Genomic DNA, 19,216 nt, shown 5'->3' on the forward strand with positions numbered 1-19,216 from the left:
AACGTAAAAGCCAGGGTAGGCCATTGAAACTGTTCTACAATAATATTAGGTCATGCCTTTTTTATTTGTTCTTTCAGTGAAGGTAACCACATTCACCACCTGGGGTGATGGCTAGGATTCCTTTGGGTGGGTGGTTACTGCTATGGCTGATCTATCCCTCGAAGGTGCTGCCACAAATCAGCCAGGATATTGCAGACAATTGAGTTTTGGATGTGTTGGTGGCTCAGGATTTCCTCCCCTTGCATTTCCCCCCTGCCTCTGATCTGCACTTACAAGCCACACAAAGGGATATCATATCATAGAATTTACAGTACAGAAGGAGGCCATTCAGCCCATCGAGTCTGCACCGGCTCTTGGAAAGAGCACCCTACCCAAGGTCAACACCTCCACCCTATTCCCATAACCCATTAACCCCACCCAACACTAAGGGCAATTTTGGACACTAAGGGCAATTTAACATGGACAATCCACCTAACCTGCACATCTTTGGACTGTGGGAGGAAACCGGAGCACCCGGAGGAAACCCACGCACACACGGGGAGGACGTGCAGACTCCTCACAGTGACCCAAGCTGGAATCGAACCTGGGACCCTGGAGCTGTGAAGCAATTGTGCTATCCACAATGCTACCATGCTGCCCTAATGTTAGATGTGTTCAAACAGGTAGGTTTTAGGTAGTGTCTTAAAGGAGTGCAGAGAGGTAGGGGGGCGGGGTTTTAGTCAGGCTATTTGGGCCCAGGCAGCTGACAGCATGGCAACCAATGACTTCGCGATTGAAATCATAGATGCACAGGAGAACTGAATTGGAGGAGTGGAGATAAATCAGATTGTAGGGATGATGGCAGGTACATAGATAGGGAGGGGAGATCCCCATGGAGGGATGTGAAAATAAAGATGATAATCTTAAAATCGGGCCATTACTTAATGGAAAGCCACTGTAGGGCAGTGAAAATGGAGTGAACGTTGAACCAAACTCGATGCATGTTACAATGTGACGGCAGAATTTAGGATGAGCTCATGTTCATTGAGGGTGAAAGCAGAAAGCTGGGAAGGAGACTAAAGGAATAGTCAAGCTCAGAGGTAACAAATTAACCAGATTCCCCTCCTGAATGGTTTGGATCCGAAGTCCCTTTGTTCAGGATTCCTCCACCAGCGGAAATAGTTCCTCCCTATCCTGTTTATTGAATCTTATCATAGACTAGAATCACAGAATCCCTGCAGTGCATAAGGAGGCCATCAGTCCATTGAGTCTGCACTGACCCTTCGAAAGAGCACCCTATCTAGGCTCAATCTCCAGCCCTATCCCAGTAACCCCACCCAACCTTTGGACACCATGGGGCAATTTAGTATGGCCAATCCACCTAACCCGCACATCTTTGGACTGTGGGAGGAAACCGGAGCACCCGGAGGAAACCCACACAAACACAGGGAGAACGTGCAGACTCCACACAGTCACCCGAGGTCGGAATTGAACCCAGGTCCCTGGCGCTATGAGGCAGCAGTGCTAACCACTGTGCTAGCGTGCCACCCTGGAGTACTGGCCTCAGTATTGATCAAGCTCTGAGAGAAGCTTTCGAAGTATGGAGGGATGAGGATAAATAGCCACTGAGCCGATCCCTGCAGTTAAAAGGCTGACATTGTGGGGAGGCAATGGCGTAGTGGGAGTGTCACTGGACTAGCAATCCAGACACCGGGGACCCAGGTTCGAATCCCATCAGGACAAATGGTGAAATTTGAATTTGATATAAATTCTGGAAGTAAAAGTCTAACGATGACCATGAAACCATTGTCAACTGTTGTAAAAACTAATCTGGTTTGCTAATGTCCATTAGGGAAAGAAATCTTCTGCCTTCACCTGGTCTGGCCTATATGTGACTCCAGATCCACAGAAATGTAGTTGACTCTATAAAAAGGACAATTAGGGATGGGCAATGAATGCTGACCTTGCCTGTAATGACCACATTCCATGAAAGAGTATTTTAAAAATAGTGAAGGATGACTTGGGGCTTTTCTTAGCTTTGAACAGAGGCAACAGAATGCAGAGATCACTTTCAGTCTCACTGGCAGCATAACGCAATCAGCAGTCAACTTAGGATCCATAACTGTCTTCGTCCGTCCATACTGCCATCATCAATTTGAAAGGGGGAATGATGAAGAGGAGAACTAATCGAGGTAAATAAGGTATTCCATGGCAGAGGCAAATCAGTCACACATCCTCAGCAAAAAAAAAATCAAAAGGCTCAGGTTAAAACTGGCGAATGACAATACAAGATGGCTGTCAGGAACCAAACTTGGAAAAGTCATTGTCAGGTGACCTGACAGAAGGGAGCTGAGATGACACCCTTCACCTGTATTAAACGTGGGCAGCACGGTAGCATGGTGGTTAGCATAAATGCTTCACAGCTCCAGGGTCCCAGGTTCGGTTCCCGGCTGGGTCACTGTCTGTGCGGAGTCTGCACATCCTCCCCGTGTATGCGTGGGTTTCCTCCGGTGCTCCGGTTTCCTCCCACAGTCCAAAGATGTGCGGGTTAGGTGGATTGGCCATGCTAAATTGCCCGTAGTGTCCTAAAAAGTAAGGTTAAGGGGTGGGGGGGTTGTTGGGTTACGGGTATAGGGTGGATATGTGGGTTTGAGTGGGGTGATCATTGCTCGGTACAACATCGAGGGCTGAAGGGCCTGTTCTGTGCTGTTCTATGTTCTAAACTGGTTACCCTGTATAATGCTCTTATTTTACTGTGGATGTAGCGCGACAGGGCAAGCAGCCTTACTGAGTGTTTCAGCAATTCATGCAGGGTGGGGGGGGATACGTTTTGACAGGCCAGGAGCACATTGTGATTATATTTCTGCAGCACTGCCAGACCAGGTATTTGCAGCAACAAAATCTCCATAAAGCAAAACAGATCAAATCCACTAAAAACATCAATGGATGTAAATGGGAGTCACATGTGTTAAACCCCATTCTATTCCAGTCTGGAAGTTTAAGACGATAGTCACTGATTGAAATTCCATTATAGAAAGGCCATCGGAACTGCTACCTCACCAAACATGATACAAGGTTGGTTCTCTCTGTCATGATATGCAGACATGCACATAATGAGATACAGACAGGCAGCTAATGAGCACAGAGAACAGGACATAACCAATCAGCAGGCAGAACACTTGGGGGTGGTTTCCCACTATAAAAGGCACAAGGCACTCACATTCCGCCTCTTTCACTGGGGACATCTACAGTGTGAGTCAGGGTGTATATATCACATAACCCCTACAGCACGTGGCTAAGAGCGAGTCTGGTTCAGTCAGACAGAGTAATCACACTTAGGTTAGCAGAGAGTCAAACTCACAGAGAACTGAGCTAACTGTGTGACAGGTTCAATAAATCAAATTGAACTAACTTCAAGGTCTGGTGTGTGTTTCAGTTATAGATGCATCCAGTTGCAGCCGTGTTAGCTCAGTACGCTTAACATGACACCCTCCTCAATCACAATGAGCAATTAGGGCATCAACTTTGGCTCTGTTACCAGTACTCTCACCCCAGAGTACAAAGATTGTGCATCCAGGAACTTCATGATATGAGATGATACTGAAGTGCAGGTTTGATAAAGTACTGATGTAATGACCATTCCTTTGGACATTACATTAAGCTGAGTTCCTCCTTGGATTAAAGATCTCAAAGCAATATTGGACATCTCAATGTCCTGGCCAACATTTGTCCCTGATGTTGATGATTCTGCTGGTACAAACTGATAATGGGATTGTTGCATGTATAAATAAAGGTATAGATTACAGAAGCAATTACATTGGGCTAAACCTTTATAACTCACCAATTGGGCCACTGCTGGGGTATCATGTTTAATTCTGGACACTTCAGGAAGAAAGTCAAGGGCTTTGAGAGAATGCAAAGGAGATTTACTAGAATCCTACCAGGAATGTTGAACTTCAGATTTGTGGAGAGACGAGGACATTTAGAATCAGGTAAAGAGGAGATTTTCCAAGATCATAAGAAGTTTTAATTGTGAGTAAATAAGGAGAACTAAAACTACTGCAACTAGCAGGCGGGTCAGTAGATAGAGAACACAGATTTCAGAACCAGACGGGGAGATAAGGATGTTTACTTTCAAAGGCAGTGAGCTGTGATTATTGGGAATGCACAGCCTGAAAGCAAATTCAATAGCATTCAAAAGGGAATTGGGTAGATGATACATTGCCTGGCCGATTGGAAAAGAGAAGGCAAGTGAAGCTAATTTGATAGCTCTGTCAAAGAGTATGATAGGCTGAATGGCCTCTTAGTGTGCTGTAAGATTTTATTAACGTGAAAAGCAGATAACTGATTATCCGTCACAAAGCTGTTAGTGGGATCTTGCTGTACAACTTGGCAGTCTTTTCATCTACATATCAAGTGTGGCAGCAGCTGAAATACAATCACCAACTGTGAGGCACATTGATGAGATAACAAGTTACTATTTGAAGGAAAGTTTGTTCTTCCATTTGTGCCCATTTACTTAAATAAGAGTATTTATATGACCACAAGCTGCACTTCACTATATACAAACCGAACTCTTAGATTTCTTGCATCGGATCCCGTGTTAAATCAAGTATTATCGACTGAAATAGATGGACGTAAACAAGGGTACAAACTCTGAATATAACTTACATTTGTCAGTGTGCCATCTGCCTGCTCATTCACACAGCCTTGGAGAGCGAAAGTCAAGTTGTTGCATTTTACCATGAAGCGCCTGCCAAACTTCTCCTCAAATGGCCTCACATCTGGCTCGATGCCTGAAAAATCCAGCTTCTGAAATGAAAAACGCACAAAAAAATAAGATAGCTGACATCTGCAGGGAGATACTCAAGTTAGAATGTCCCGCAGCTTACTCCTTTAAAAGCTTGGTGCCGGTGTAATCTACCTCTATCACGCTTGTTCTTTCACTTTCAAGGTACTACATCTGATTGTCACGGCTTTTCCTACCCTAGTGTTCATACAGATGTTGGGTGTAATGTAACAGGCATCTTCTCTTTCCCTTGTATTGACAGCATGACCTCTTGTTGCCATGTCTACATCAACTGACATGTTAACCAGTCCAAGCTGGTTACTCATCTCCAGTGCTCAGCACCAATCAACCAAAGAGCTGTTGAAAGAGGGATAGAGGGGCCATTTCAAACTCTGTGGTCATGACATGAGGCATGAAGTAGCTCATTAAGTGATATATAGTTCTGGAATCACTAACCATTTATCGTTAGGATTTATCCTTAGGATATATATGTATGGGCTGGAATTCTCCGGCTGTTCCTGCCAGTGGGATCTCCTTGTCCCGTCAACGGTGACCCCCCATCCGCCTGTTCCCCGGTGGCAGGAGGTGCAAACAACAGGAAATCTCATCAAAAGCAGTGGGACTAGAAGATCCCACGGCCGGCCAATGATGCGCCGCCATGAAAGACACCGTGGAAGGGATTAAGGAATATTCCGTCCATGATCTTATTTTGACTGTTAATTTGGGAATTATGGCTTGTTATGGAGCCTACATGCACTGGCTCCAATAACTGGAAAAAAAAATGGGGACCAAAAGTACTTGCATAACATTGATCAAATTCGAATAGCCGCTGCAAAACACATACTATCCTCTGACCGAATAAAGGATTTCGGATTGTCTCAATAAATTATTTTTTCACGTGAAGAATCGATTTCATGCCTTTTATTTTTCATCTTTTCCCAATCAGACCCACATGTGGAAAATAGCTCATGGCACAAATGGACTCGAATGAAAAACACAAAAATAAATAAATTGAATTAACCCAATCTACAAAGGCATAATTGTCAAAAGCTTCCACATACGCAGGCTGCGTTTACAAAGATGTGGGCAGGACAGCACAGTGGCGCAGTGGATTGGGGCTGCGGCCTCACGGCGCCGAGGTCCCAGGTTCGATCCCGGCTCTGGGTCATTGTCCGTGTGGGGTTTGCACATTCTCCCCGTGTTTGTGTGGATTTTGCCCCACAACCAAAAGATGTGCAAGCTAGGTGGATTGGCCACGCTAAATTGTCCCTTAATTGGAAAAAATTAATTGGGTACTCTAAATTTTTTTAAAAATAAAGATGTGAGGCAGATCTATTGAAGTCCACTGATTTTGTTTTTGTTAAAAGTCACTGTAAAAATAAATGTTGAACCAGTAATGAATCGAGATGCACAGCAAAGAAGCAACATTTATCAAAGCTACCATTCTAACAGGTTTTCAGTGAAGGAATTGGAGAATTACAACGTCCTCACATATTACATGCAAAGCTGCTCAGCGTTACTTTTCTAAGCAATGTTTATAAGTCTCTTGGACCAGAGTGACTAACTTGATCTAATCGTGCACAATAAAGAGCTGGGAAATACCAGATAAGCCGTTATTACTTTCTCCCCTATGGGTGTGTTAAATTATGTAGGGTGCAACAATAAACACTGCAAAATTCTGTGTCATAATGATCAAACTATCTCTTATAAACACCGTCATTCAAGAAACCCAAGCAAACCAAAAAAAAAACCATGCAAGGTGGACCCTTAAACCCCCACATTTTACATATTGGTAATCTGTGCCTAACTCTACCTGTGCCTCCGGATCCATCGCAAACAGTTTGCATCGGTTCTCACTTCTGTTGACTTTATTGAGGTAATCCGATTCTCGCGCATACTAAAAACAAAACAAGATACAAATGTTACCCTGCTTGTTCATAACACAGTTCACCTCATTTCAAGTCCATTGCTTAAAGACTGCATTGGGAACGGCCAGTAATCCATAATGAACAAACCTCAGACAAGGTTGAAACAAGAGAGAGAAAGTTTAATTCCGTCTAGCGTCATACAAACTGACATTGGGTTTAAAGATGGAGGAATGTTGTCTTGGATGATCAGTCGACAGAGTCTCTGATATTCTAACAGTCCTAGGTTGGGCCTATTCGCACTACCTTTTTTAAAGCTACGGTTATATTCTGCCCATCAGTCCACAACTAAGTAAGTTCATGTGTCAGCATCTTTAAAAGTATTTAACTCCGACACCCAAACTCTTCCAAGGGCCAATAGCGGTGTAAGGGGTCAGTAATAATGTGACATTATGGCTCCTCTCATTCACCCAAACACGCAGTGACTTTTGCTACAGCTATTATTTGTATGTTTTCTTTATGCTATTTATTCTGTTGCGAGCTCTAATTGGGAGTTATACCTGGATTGTCCCGAAAGTGCTTATTTTCCTGGAGAAGGTGACACACCTGCAATGTGAACCCACCATTTCTGATGCAGTTTCAGACTCTCATTTACAACAGTGTAGAATCTACAATGATTCAACGGGACAGAGATCAAATTTGACAGGGGCACAATTTGGGCAGTGGTAGATTGGCAAGTTGCCATAAACCACGCCTATTATTATCAGAAATGAGAATCAGGTGACATAGGCACAAACTATCTTCCCCTCGAGATTTGCTTCCCTGGTTCCCTTCTCCATCCATTATCTGACCATTTCTGTAAGGAACAATGATCTGAGAATGGCTTTTAAAGCTGAAAATCTACCCCAACAATTCCAGGCAACATGAGGTGATCATTTGCCCAATGCATCCAATAGGAATCAGAGCACATTCCTAACAGAGCCAGGTAAAGAATTAAATGTGAGAATACCTTCATTAACTCAGGGTGCATGCTTTTCTCTAAACTCTCCATCATGCTTTCAGACTTCCCTTGGCTGATGGAATCTTCATCTGGAATTCAAAACACAGGTTTTTAGGTAACCCAAGATGCAGCAAACTCCTGTGCTGAGCAAGAACACACTTGTCATTTGGACCACACCTATCATGCCATCAGGGTGCTTCAGAAAACGTGACAGCAGTGAAGGGCAGTGACTATTCGGAACGTTTTTTTAAAATTTAGAGTACCCAATTCATTTTTTTTTCCAATATAGCGTGGCCAATCCACCTAGCTTGCACATCGTTTTGGTTTTGGGGGCGAAACCCACGCAAACACGGGGAGAATATGATCCTGTCTGCAATGCTCTGTGGAGAAGAGAATTCTACAGAAAAATTCTCCTAACCTCAGTCTCAAGTGGGAGAACAACTTATCTTTAAGCGGTATCCCCCAGTTTCCAATCTCTCCCACAAAGGGAAACATCCGTCAGCATCCAACATCTTTCTGCTAAACCCCAATGGGTAAAGGCCTAACCTGTCATCATAAGATTACCCCCTCAACTCAGGAATCAGTGGAGTGAACCTTCTCGGAACTTATTCTAATGTAATGATATCCTCTCCCAAAACTGTACACCGTACTCTACTCCGTACTCTAGATGCTGTCTCACCAAGGTCCTCTACAACTGTAACAAAACATTCTACTTTGATATTCCATTCCCTTTACAATAAATGCCAATGTTCCATTTCCCTTCATAATCACATGCTGTATCTCAAGACCAACCTTTTTTGATTCATGTACCAGGACACCCAGATCCCTCTGCACTGGAGAGTTTTGCAATCTCTCTTCATTTAGATAATATGTTGCTTTTACCTTGGCTTGTCGTTCCCTGGATGTATCCCTCTCCCCTTTCTTGAATAATGCTCTCAAATTAGGAATCCATCAGTCCCCGGACACCACTCCTGGGTTGGAAGATTATGACCAATGCCTTTGCTATTGCTACGTTTGCTTCTTTCAGTGGCAACATGACTCATTGACTCTCAATAATATAGCTCTGGCCTTTTAGTACTGCTCCTCTATTACCATGCTGTCTATAAACTCCCTCTCTTCGCGTAATCTTCACACCATCCAGTTACTGTATGATGACAGTAGTCATTTACCATGGGCAGCACGGTAGCATAGTGGTTAGCACAATTGCTACACAGTTCCAGGATCCCAGGTTCGATTCCCGGCTTGGGTCACTGTCTGTGCGGACATTTGTATATTCAAGTATTGTTCAAATGTTACGAGGGTTTCTGCTTCTCCCCGTGAGTGCGTGGGTTTACTCCAGGTACTCCAGTTTCCTCCCACAGTCCAAAGATGTGCAGGTTAGGTGGATTGGCAATGCTAAATTGCCCTTAGTGTCCAAAATTGCCCTCAGTGTTGGGTCGCGTTATACTGAGTTATGGGTATAGGGTGGAGGTGTAGGCTTGGGTAGGGTGCTCTTTCCAAGAGGCGGTGCAGACTCCATGGGCTGAATGGCCTCCTTCTGCACTAAATTCTATGACCACTTTCACTATCTCCTTTACCTCTACATGAAGGTTTCCCTTTGGGTACTTAATAGGCTCAACATTTTCCCCGAATTGTTTACACTTCACACTTGTCTGAAATTTTTATGGTTCAACTTAAAGTTGCTTGCTAATCTTATGTTGTAACCTCTTTTTGCCCTCCTGTATTAACTTTGACAAATCCCTCTAGTTATTAACTGCCACGAATGGAGAATGTTACCTATGAGAAAGGATTGGGGATAGGCTGGGGTTGTTTTCTTTGGAAACGGAGGAGGCTGAGGGGAGATTTAACTGAGCTGCTGAAAATTACGAGGGGCCTAGATAGAGTGGCTTGGGGAGGACCAATTTCCTTTCGCAGAGAGGTCAATAACAAAGGGGCATAGATGGAAAGTAATTGATGGAAGGATTAGAGGGGACTTGAAGAAAAATCTTCCTACCCACAGGGGGTCTGGTGCTCACAGCCTGAAAGGGTGGTAGAAGCAGAAACCCTCGTAACATTTGAACAATACTTGAATACTGTATACAAATGTCAGAACCTATTGGGTTTATTGACCAGGAGCTGGAAAGTGGGATTAGGTTAGGCTGCTCTTTTTAACCCCACAAAGACAGAAATGGGACGAATACAAACATACAAATTAAGAGTAGAAGAAAGCCATTCGGCCCCTCGAGTCTAGTCTGCTATTTGGTAAGAACATAACTGATCTAATCCTGGCCTCAGCTCTACTTTCCGGTCTACCCCCTGTACCCTTTGACTCCCTCGTCAATCAAGAATCAATCTAACTCTGCCTCAAAAATAATCAATGAGCCTGCCTCCATTGCTCTCTGGGGAAAGAGAATTCCACAGACTAATAAATCTCTCAGTGAAAATCGTTCCCCTCATCTCTTGATTTGTAAACTGTGTCCCTCAGTTCTCTTCTCTCCCACAGGGGGAATATCCTCTCGACATCCACCCAGTCAAGTCATCTCAAGGTCTTGTATATTGCAATAAGGTCGGATTGGATTGAATTTGTTTATTGTCATGTGTACCAAGGTACAGTGAAAAGTATTTTTCTGTGAGCAGCTCAACAGATCATTAAGTACATGGGAAGTTTAAAAGATTAGAACGAGTATAAGTTAAGTAAAAAGTAGATCTGTTGGGGAGAGCTCGCAGAGAGTCGCCGTCTTTGGAGAGGTCATGAGGTCACCTCTCATTCTTCTAAACCCCAATTGATACAGGCCTAAATTGATCAACCTTTCCTCACAAGATAACCCCTTCATCCCAGGAATCAGTCACGTGAACCTACTCTGAATTGCTTCTCATGCAATTATGGGCAGGATTCTCCATTGGTGAGAAAGTGTTGATGCCGGGACTGAATTGCATGTGTTTCCATTTCCGTTGGGAGCACTATTCAAAAAATGAGTCAGGCCATGCAAATGGGGCTAGCATTCTGCCAGCGCAAATTCAGAGCAATTCCTGGCCCAGCGGGCGTTCTAACTGCTGGGGCCAGAGTTAGCACAAAAGAGCCTGGCAGCTGGAGCGGCTTTTAAATATCCCACACACCACACAATCACTGCAGCTACCAAGATGGCTCAGAGAAGACCTGTCCCCGAGGTCAGGAGTCCGACGTGGACCCACAGCTCCATGCCAGTGAAGAGTAGAAGGACACTCTCTTCCCCATGCTAGGCCTCAGACTCAAGCCGGTTCTCCTAAACACTGCCTGGGATGTGCTGAGAGAGGCAGTCAATGCTGCCAGTCTCACCAGGAGGAGTCAACTGGTAATGCGGAGGGATGGGGGATACTGGTGAGGCCTCTGCCTTGAGGGGGGCAGAGAAGCAGGGAGGGCTCCAAAGTCCACGGTGTAGGTGTCCTCTGGTAGCAGTGAGCTCTGATGATCCATTGCCTCCTCTGCAGTGGGGCAATGCTTCTGAGGAGTGTCAACACCGGGTGGCCCCTTGATTGAACTTGTCCACACCAATCCCCTGAATGAAACAGACGATGTATCAGGGTACCCGGAGGGACAGCCTGGGTGGGCTCCCAGATGACCAGAGGCCTTTTGAGAATTCAAAGGACACAGGCAGCACTCAGCCAAGTGTACAGCCAGACAGGGGCCTGTAAGTAGTAGCAAGGGTTGCGTTTAAAACACATACTGCAGCAATGACAATCTGAGCTAGGTCACCTGTAATCCCGAGGGGGACACCCCGAGGCCACGTAATTGGCAGCAAGTTGTGCTCCACTGTGCCCCCGGCCCAGGCAGCCACCCCCCAGCAAGTCCAGCCAATTTGCGAGTGCTTTTCAGTGTTTTTTCTAAACCTCCTGCTCCCCCTCCACAGCCATGGCACCCAGGCCCTGCTGGTCAATACTTGCAATAACCCAGACCCGCTGGACCTCCACCGAAGTGGGATGGAACATCACGGAAGAGTGGAGCATACTGTGTCCAAGCTGCTAATGAGATTGAAATCCATGCACATGACAGTTTTTCATGGATCTTCCAGCGTAGCGCACCAACATCAATATTTCCACCAGCAACGGATCAGGGCATGGTGTTGGAATTGGCTCCAGGCGCAAACATCGATTTTTGAATTACCCGCAATTCTCCGCCCGATCACGATTTGCGTTTCCGGCATTGCGAAACGGAGAATTCAGCCCTGTATCTTTTCTTAAGTAAAGAGATCAAAACTGTATACAATACTCCAGACAAATTCTCACCAAGGCCTGGACAACTGTGGCAAAACATCCCTACTTTTATATTCCATTGCCCTTGCAGTAAATGACAACATTTGCCATCCTAACCACTTGCTGTGTCTGCAGACTAACTGCTTGTGATTCATGCATCAGGACATCCTGACCCCTCTATAGCTCAGCGTTCTGCAATAGCTCTCCATTTAAATAATACAGTGCTGCTTTTCTATTCTTCCTGCCAAAACAATTGGCCTCCTAATTAATAAATTGGGCCGACTCCAGAATAAAATACCAACGAATGCCAAGTTTTAAAAACACTCAACAGATTCATTAATATTAGCTAGTCTGACCCATACCTGACTTCAGTCCTACACTATCTAGTTCACCGGTGTCCTGCAAAGTGGCTTAGAAGTTAATAGTTAATAACAAACCTTATGAGGTAACTTCCCACACTGCTCCGGATTGGATCACCTGCCCAATTTCCACTAGCTCAAAAACTGGGAGGGCGTAAAACATATAGCAGATTCAATCCCTTCCCCACCAGGCGATATAGATGAAAATCCCATCCCCACCAATGCACCAGGCTGAGATGGCTGCAGGTGGGTGAGAGAATTCCTACCACTACTGACTTTTCATGGACAATGGACAACCAACATGCCTGCCAAAAGTTCATGGGAAATCACTTTGCATTTTAGTACAAAATGGACATTTTATTAGGTTGTTTGATTAATACTGTCGAGAGGTGGCACAGTGGTTAGCACTACTGCCTCACAGCGCCAGGGACCCGGGTTTGATTTCGGCCATGGATGACTGTGGAGTTTGTACATTCTCCCCCTGTCGGTGTGGGTTTCCTCCAGATGCTCTGGTTTCCTCCCACAGGTTAGGTAGATTGGCCATGCTAAATTGCCCCTTAGTGTCCAAAGGTTATGTGGAGTTCTGGGGATAAGGTGGTGGAGTGGGTCTGGGTAGGGTGCTCTTTTGGAGGCCCGGTGCAGACCCGATGGGCTGAATGGCTTCGTTCTGCATTGTGGGATTCTCTTTTTTTTTTAAAGTGACATGAACGTTTCAGTCAACAACATTTGCACCTGTCAATATACAAGTGGACAATCAACCTCACAAAGCAGCAAGAACTGGTGACATAGATAATTATTAAGACATGCTTCAAGACTGCAGTGTGTTTTCTGACACTTTGCTGGGCTGCTTTGTCAGAAAAATCAGTTTATAAATGAGATATTAAACAAATTCCAATATTGATGCATTTTAGGTCTCAAGGCAATATTTCAATATTGCTCCCTCAATAAACACCACCTTCAAAAGATGATCTACTCAATGCCTCAGTATTTTTGCTTTGTCGTTATATATTCCAGAGTTACTGCCGATGTTCACGGGTTTAGCCTCTCCTTTTATTGGACCTCATATCCTTTATGCACAGGAGATCACCTCTATTGCCCAGCATCTAGTTGTAGGTGAAACAGTGGTCCAGGGGGTGTGACAATGTGTGAAGCGGATACTTTGCTTCCCCACCTTTTCCCATCCACTACATTTTGCTAAATTAAAAGCAAAATGCTGCAGATGCTAGAAATCTGGAATAAAAACCGACAACCTGGCAAACCTCAGCGGGTCTGGCAGCATCTGCGAGATGAGTCATACTGACTCAAAACTTTAACTCTGAATGGAATTCTCTCAAGTCCCTACCAGCGGGTTCAGTGGTGCGGGGGTAGGGCGAATGTGGCGGAAGGGCCAGAAATTGGTTTGCATACCGGCTCGAATTTACAACCGGACCTCCCATTGGTCCTGCCATGGTAGATCGGGATACCCATCGGAGGCTGGCAAGAAGCTCATTAGCACCCTGCGTATAGGATGCAGATAAAGGCCTGACCACCCAAACTTGATTCTCTGCGACGCCAGCAAGAAAGCACGTTGGTGCAAAACACGTCTGGAACAACGTGGTGTGCAGAGGTCGGGACCCACCTGAATGTATCTAGTTATACGGTGAAAAAGTCGGTTGGGACCCCGACACCGATGCTCCGCTCGGTGGGGAACTAACAGCCGCGCCACATAAAATCCCCACCGTTCCCGACAGATACAGCCGGAGAATTGCCACAGACCCGGCAATTCTCCATGTTGTACCGTGCAACCGCTGCAGGGACCCGGCCTGCCAGATAGTGTCCCCCGTACCTCTCTCGCCACCGCCGGACCACCCCCCCCCACCCCCTCCCGACTGTGGGGGCGATGGACACAGTCCGCAGCCTCCACGTGAGGTTGACAAAAACTGAGAGCACAAGTGATCCACACTGTCAGGAAGTCGGTCCATCGGGGGCGGAGCATCGGGTGACGGCCTTCAGGTGACGTCCTGAGGCCGTCCCAACAGTGTGCGGCGTTCTCACCAATGACGCCGTTTTGGCAGGGGCAGAGCATCCGAAAACAGATGCCACCCACGGTTTCGGTGTCAAAAGGGATTCTTGCCCGATTGCCGAATGAGATTTCGGCCTCGGCAAGCGGAGAATCCCACCCAGGAGATTTGCCACGTTATCCTGCCGGCCTCCGCAATGGGAAACACTCCACGTTCCCAAACCTGCCACAGGACCTAGGACTGGATTCTTCCATCATGCCCGCCGCAAGAATGCCACGGACGAGACGCGGACAATGGAGAAGTCTATTGACCTCGGATGGGATTCTCTGGTCGCTGGACGGATGCAGCCGGAGAATCCCGCCCTTAGTCTCCAGGTGGGAGAATTCTGCCCTCTGCTTCCCTCCTCTCCACAAGGTACTGCCAGACCTGCTGCGTCTTACCGACGTATTTTTAACTACAGAATTATGTTGTCCCACTTGCTTGCTTGTGCCCTCAAACAATTGGCTCATTAAATGGGATACTTTAAGATTTAGTTACCCAGTCCTGATTCAGAGGATTCACCATTCCGCTTCTCAGACAGCACACTGTCGACGTTGCTCTGAATGATCTTTTTCAGGGTCATTATCCACTCTTCCATCTCCAGTTCGCTCTCCGCTGCCAGGTGCCAGCTGCACTTCTCCTGCATTCGCAGTTCAAAGCTATGACGGCGCATCTTTGGACACTAGGAATGGAAATGGCAATTGCACAGGTTAGTGGCTGTTCCACCAGGTTCAGCGCACACTCTGATTAAATAAATACAAAGCAGAAATGGGACTGGCACGTCTTGCGGTAAGATTAATAAAAAGCCTTTCTTTTGCCTCTGCTAAACATCCAATCAAATTCAATGTTTGTTAATGGAGAGATCTATGTGATAAACTGTTCCATTTAAGAGTTGCTGTATTGACCACCTGCCTGGACATGTTGTCCATGCAACCAGTTCCTGGGCCTAAATACTGTAGTATTTACTCAGATAGGGACATCTTGGCCATCACCAAGGTATTTCAAGTAAACATTAAAAATTACTTAATCTGGAAAGGAATTTTTAATTTAAAGAGGTGTAGAATTTAAAAGCAGAAAAGTTAGTTAAACCTATATAAAGTTTTGATGAGGTCATATGCAAATTTTCTTTTTCCATATTACGAATGGGCTGGGCACACACTGGGGAAAGTGCAAAATAGATTTCCAAGCGTGATGTTATAACCGAGAGGATACAGCCCCTGTGTCCAAAATATAGCATACTTGGGACCAAGACTCCGGATTTCAGATCGTCACAGATTTTGGATTACCTGCCCATCGAACAGGTACTTTTGTGTCTTGCGAATAGAGAATGCTGGGGTTGGGGGGAGGGGGTTAGAAGTGCTGTAGCAGACTCCAATCCGGTGTGTGTGCACATTACTCGCTCATCCGGTCTTCTGGAATCAGCCCGAACAGTCCTTTAATTCCCACACTTATTCTGTTCCGGGAGCAGCACCCAGATCTCGAGAGAGAAAACAGTCCCGGCTTTCAGACACTCCTGGTGTTCCGAGAGCTGGCTTCTGGACATTGGACCTGCATTCTTGCAAAGAAAAGCTGAAAAGTGACCAGGGGCGGGATTCTTCCGTAATCGACGGGGCGGGCAACTCTGGTGGGACGGAGTGGCGTGAACCACTCCGGCGTCGGGCCGCCCCAAAGGTGAGGAATCCTCCGCACCTTCAGGGGCTAGGCCCGCCCCGGAGAGGTTTGCGCCCAGCCGGTCGGTGGGGAAGGGGCTTGGCGCCATGCCAACCGCCGCCGAAGGGCCTCTGCCGGCCGGCGCGAGTTGGCGTATGCGCGGAGTGCCAGCGTGTGCTGGCGTCATCCCCGCGCATGCGCAGAGTGCTTTCTTTCCGCACCGGCAATGGACTGCTGCAGCCGCTGGTGCAGAACAATAGAGTGCCCTCACGGCACAGGCCCGCCCGCGGATCGGTGGGCCCCGATCACGGGCCAGGCCACCGTGGGGGCACCTCCCAGGGCCAGATCCCCCCGAGAAACCCAGAGGCCACCCACGGAGCTGGATCCCGCCGGTAGGGACCTACCTTGATTTACGCTGGCGGGACTCTCGTTAAACGGGCAGGACTTCGGCCATCGTGGCCCGGAGAATTCGGGCGGCCCTGGGGCGCATTGAGACGCGCCGATCCCCGGCATTCTCCGAGGCGGTCGGCGCGATTCACGCCGGGGCATTTTTTTGGGGGGGGGCCGAGAATTCGGAGGATGGCAGGGAAGGCACGCTGACCCCCGGCGATTCTCCGACCCGACGGGGGTGGGTCAGAGAATCCCGCCCCCATTAGGTTTTTTTAATTATTAAGGGTTTTAATGGGTCAATTTAGGTAAGTGCGTAGCATCCAAAATGACAAGTCATCAATAGAAGGTCATTACTAATCAATCCAATAGGGAATTCAGGAGAAACTCTTTACCCAGAGATTGGCGAGAATGTGGAACCTGCTACCACATGGAGTGGTTGAGGTGAGTAGCACAGATGTCTTCAAGAGTACTAGACAAGAAGAAGAGGAGTAGAGGGATATGTTCCTGGACTGGAGGAAGTTAAGGTGGGCAGAGACTAGTATGTAGCAGGAACTATGATGTGTTGGGCCGAATGGCCTGTTTCCCATGCTGTAAAGTCTATTAAATTCTATGCGTGATGCACCAGCCACCAAATTGTTGCAGCTTTCATTTTATGGGATCTCTTAAGTTTTATTCATAAATTTATTTTGTCGTTGACTGAAAAGAGAGATTCGGAAAGTTTCATGCTCCTTCTGTGGCCAAATGACTTTAGTTTTAAAACCAGCTCATTAGCTGTTGTTAGTCTGTCACGGTTATAAAGACAAACTCCACCTGTACATTGCAATCAATTCCGGACTCTGCACCTCAGCAAGGACTTACTGGCCTCAGAGAGGCTGCAGCAAAATTTCACCAGAGCGATACCAGGGGTGGGATTCTCCATTGCCCGGCACTCTCCGGCGAGAGCTGGGGAGACTGGTGGAGGGTGTCCAGGGAGTGTACGAGGGTGTTTCCAGGGGGACACTATCTGGCAGGTCGGGTCTGCGAGCGGCACTGCAGGTCGCCGCCGTGCACATGCGCGGCCACGAACCCGGCAATTCTCTGGCCGTTTAGGTCGGGAATTTTACGTGGCATGGCTGCTGGACCCCCACCAGGCAGAGCATCGGTACGGGGGCGGCACCGACTTTTTCATTGTAAAACTAGACACTTCCTCCAGACATAGCCTCAAAATCGGAGAATCCAGCCCAAGGACTTTGAGGTAATATTCTGAATGTAGTTCATATAAAACTGGCTTGTTATCGCTCGAACCTAGAAGATTAAGGTGCAATCTCACTGAGGGGTTTAAAAGGATTAATACTTCAATGGGGTTGATGGAGATAAGTTATTTCCTCTGGTGGGTGAATCACTGGGGACTGCAATTCCTTTTAGATCAAAAGCAACTATAGGGTGTAATGGGAAAGTGGAAGATTAAATGGAGACCCTAAACCGGAATGATTGGAAAAGTAAATAACAAAGGAGAATCTAAGTGTCACAAGGTGAGGGCCCGACTCTTAGCCCATGCACCCTTAAACTAGCTGAAGATGGAGATGGGCAAACGTTCTCAATTTTGCAGCTAAGTGCTTTGAATGGTCTCATTGTACAATAGATGGGCTCAAATACTGACCAGCGCATATAAAAAAGTCATACCTGTACAACATCAATGCAAGAGTCCAAGTAAATCGATCCTTTGGACTCCTTACAGGCCTTCTCGTCTTTACAAAAATAAAGTATATAGGAGCCATCAGAAAGTTGGGTCAGGTAACAGAATCTCCTCTTGAACACCTGGAAGGAAAACATGAGTCAAATGTCCCATTTTGTTGCGATAACTGTACTCCTGCCTCTCACAACTATTTAACAAATTAAAGAGATCCCTAATTATAGTATCTCTATTCCATCAATAAAAGTCCTGCAGTATGGGCTTGCTCAGCTTTGTAACTCCTGCCAAAGACCCAGATTAGATAAGGTCTTTGTGGTCGAGATACAACAATTTAAGGTAAATTAAGGTGAAATATTGAGATGTATGCGTCTAAATCAATGTATTTTACATCCCTATAATGTAGTCCTCTGTAACTGTAACAGGCTAAAGTAAATAGACCAATTCACTGCCTGTCAGTCCTCTGGAACTCTTCCATGGCGTTACGCTCTCTATTTACAAAGATGACAAATATTCAGATGGAAGTTGAACACTTGCTCAGTCAGTCACTTTCCTAGCTTTCTTCTCCATCCCCCATCTGAATGCTGGGGACCTGGTAGTTTGTAATGCTGCAGCCGCAGATTAGGCTTGGAAAAAAGTTTCCCAGACTCTGCAGGAGACTGGAATTCACGATGGGAATCCACGACCGGGTGTTGCGTTTCCTGTTTATCTTTCTTTTCCTGCATTTCGTGATTTACCAGCACATAATTTCATATACTCTGTCGAATTTGCAAAATAATACTTTCTGCAGTGATAGTGCTAATCCTGCCCTTTTGCCTGGCACTCGGGTGCCAACCTGGCCCTGACAAGGTGCCCCGGTGGCACCAGGCTGCCAGACCAGCAGTGCCATAGTGGCAAGCTAGCATTTTCCCCGCACAAGGGATCAGGCCAGGGGGTTCCCTATCTGTGTGAGGACCCCCCCCCCCCTCGGAGGACCCCCCTGTGGGGACTTGGGGTGTCTGAGGTTCCTGTTGGAGGGAGGGAGGAGGGGCGTTTGCTGACAGATCAGATCGGCATTTAAAAATGAGAAGTTCTGGCGAGCGGCGCTCCTCAGTGTAGGGAACGGGATTAAGTGTGGCCTCAACGTTCCCCGCTGAGGCCCAGGATTGCAATAGCGTCCTGTTCGATAGCGTGGTCTTTTTCCGCGTTGCGTGTGTTGGGAAACGCCTGCCAAATGCACTCGACACGGGACTCTGTTGCAGTTCAGTTAGATCGCACCCAATGTGTT

General features: G+C 46.6%; 1 protein-coding gene across 3 annotated transcripts in view; it reads right to left on the reverse strand.

Annotated features, from left to right (window-relative positions):
• dock11 (dedicator of cytokinesis 11) overlaps window positions 1-19,216 on the reverse strand; it is a 321,886-nt gene that overhangs the window by 219,207 nt on the left and 83,463 nt on the right. For all 3 annotated transcript variants that reach the window (XM_038774333.1, XM_038774332.1, XM_038774334.1), the window contains exons 7-11: window positions 17,943-18,077; window positions 14,739-14,922; window positions 7,643-7,722; window positions 6,582-6,665; window positions 4,651-4,791 (exon numbers count right to left, since the gene is read on the reverse strand). In XM_038774333.1, coding sequence (XP_038630261.1) covers window positions 4,651-4,791; window positions 6,582-6,665; window positions 7,643-7,722; window positions 14,739-14,922; window positions 17,943-18,077 — 624 coding nt within the window. The remainder of the gene's footprint in view (window positions 1-4,650; window positions 4,792-6,581; window positions 6,666-7,642; window positions 7,723-14,738; window positions 14,923-17,942; window positions 18,078-19,216) is intronic.

This window comes from Scyliorhinus canicula, chromosome 17, assembly GCF_902713615.1.
Source record: "Scyliorhinus canicula chromosome 17, sScyCan1.1, whole genome shotgun sequence".
NCBI lineage: Eukaryota > Metazoa > Chordata > Chondrichthyes > Carcharhiniformes > Scyliorhinidae > Scyliorhinus > Scyliorhinus canicula.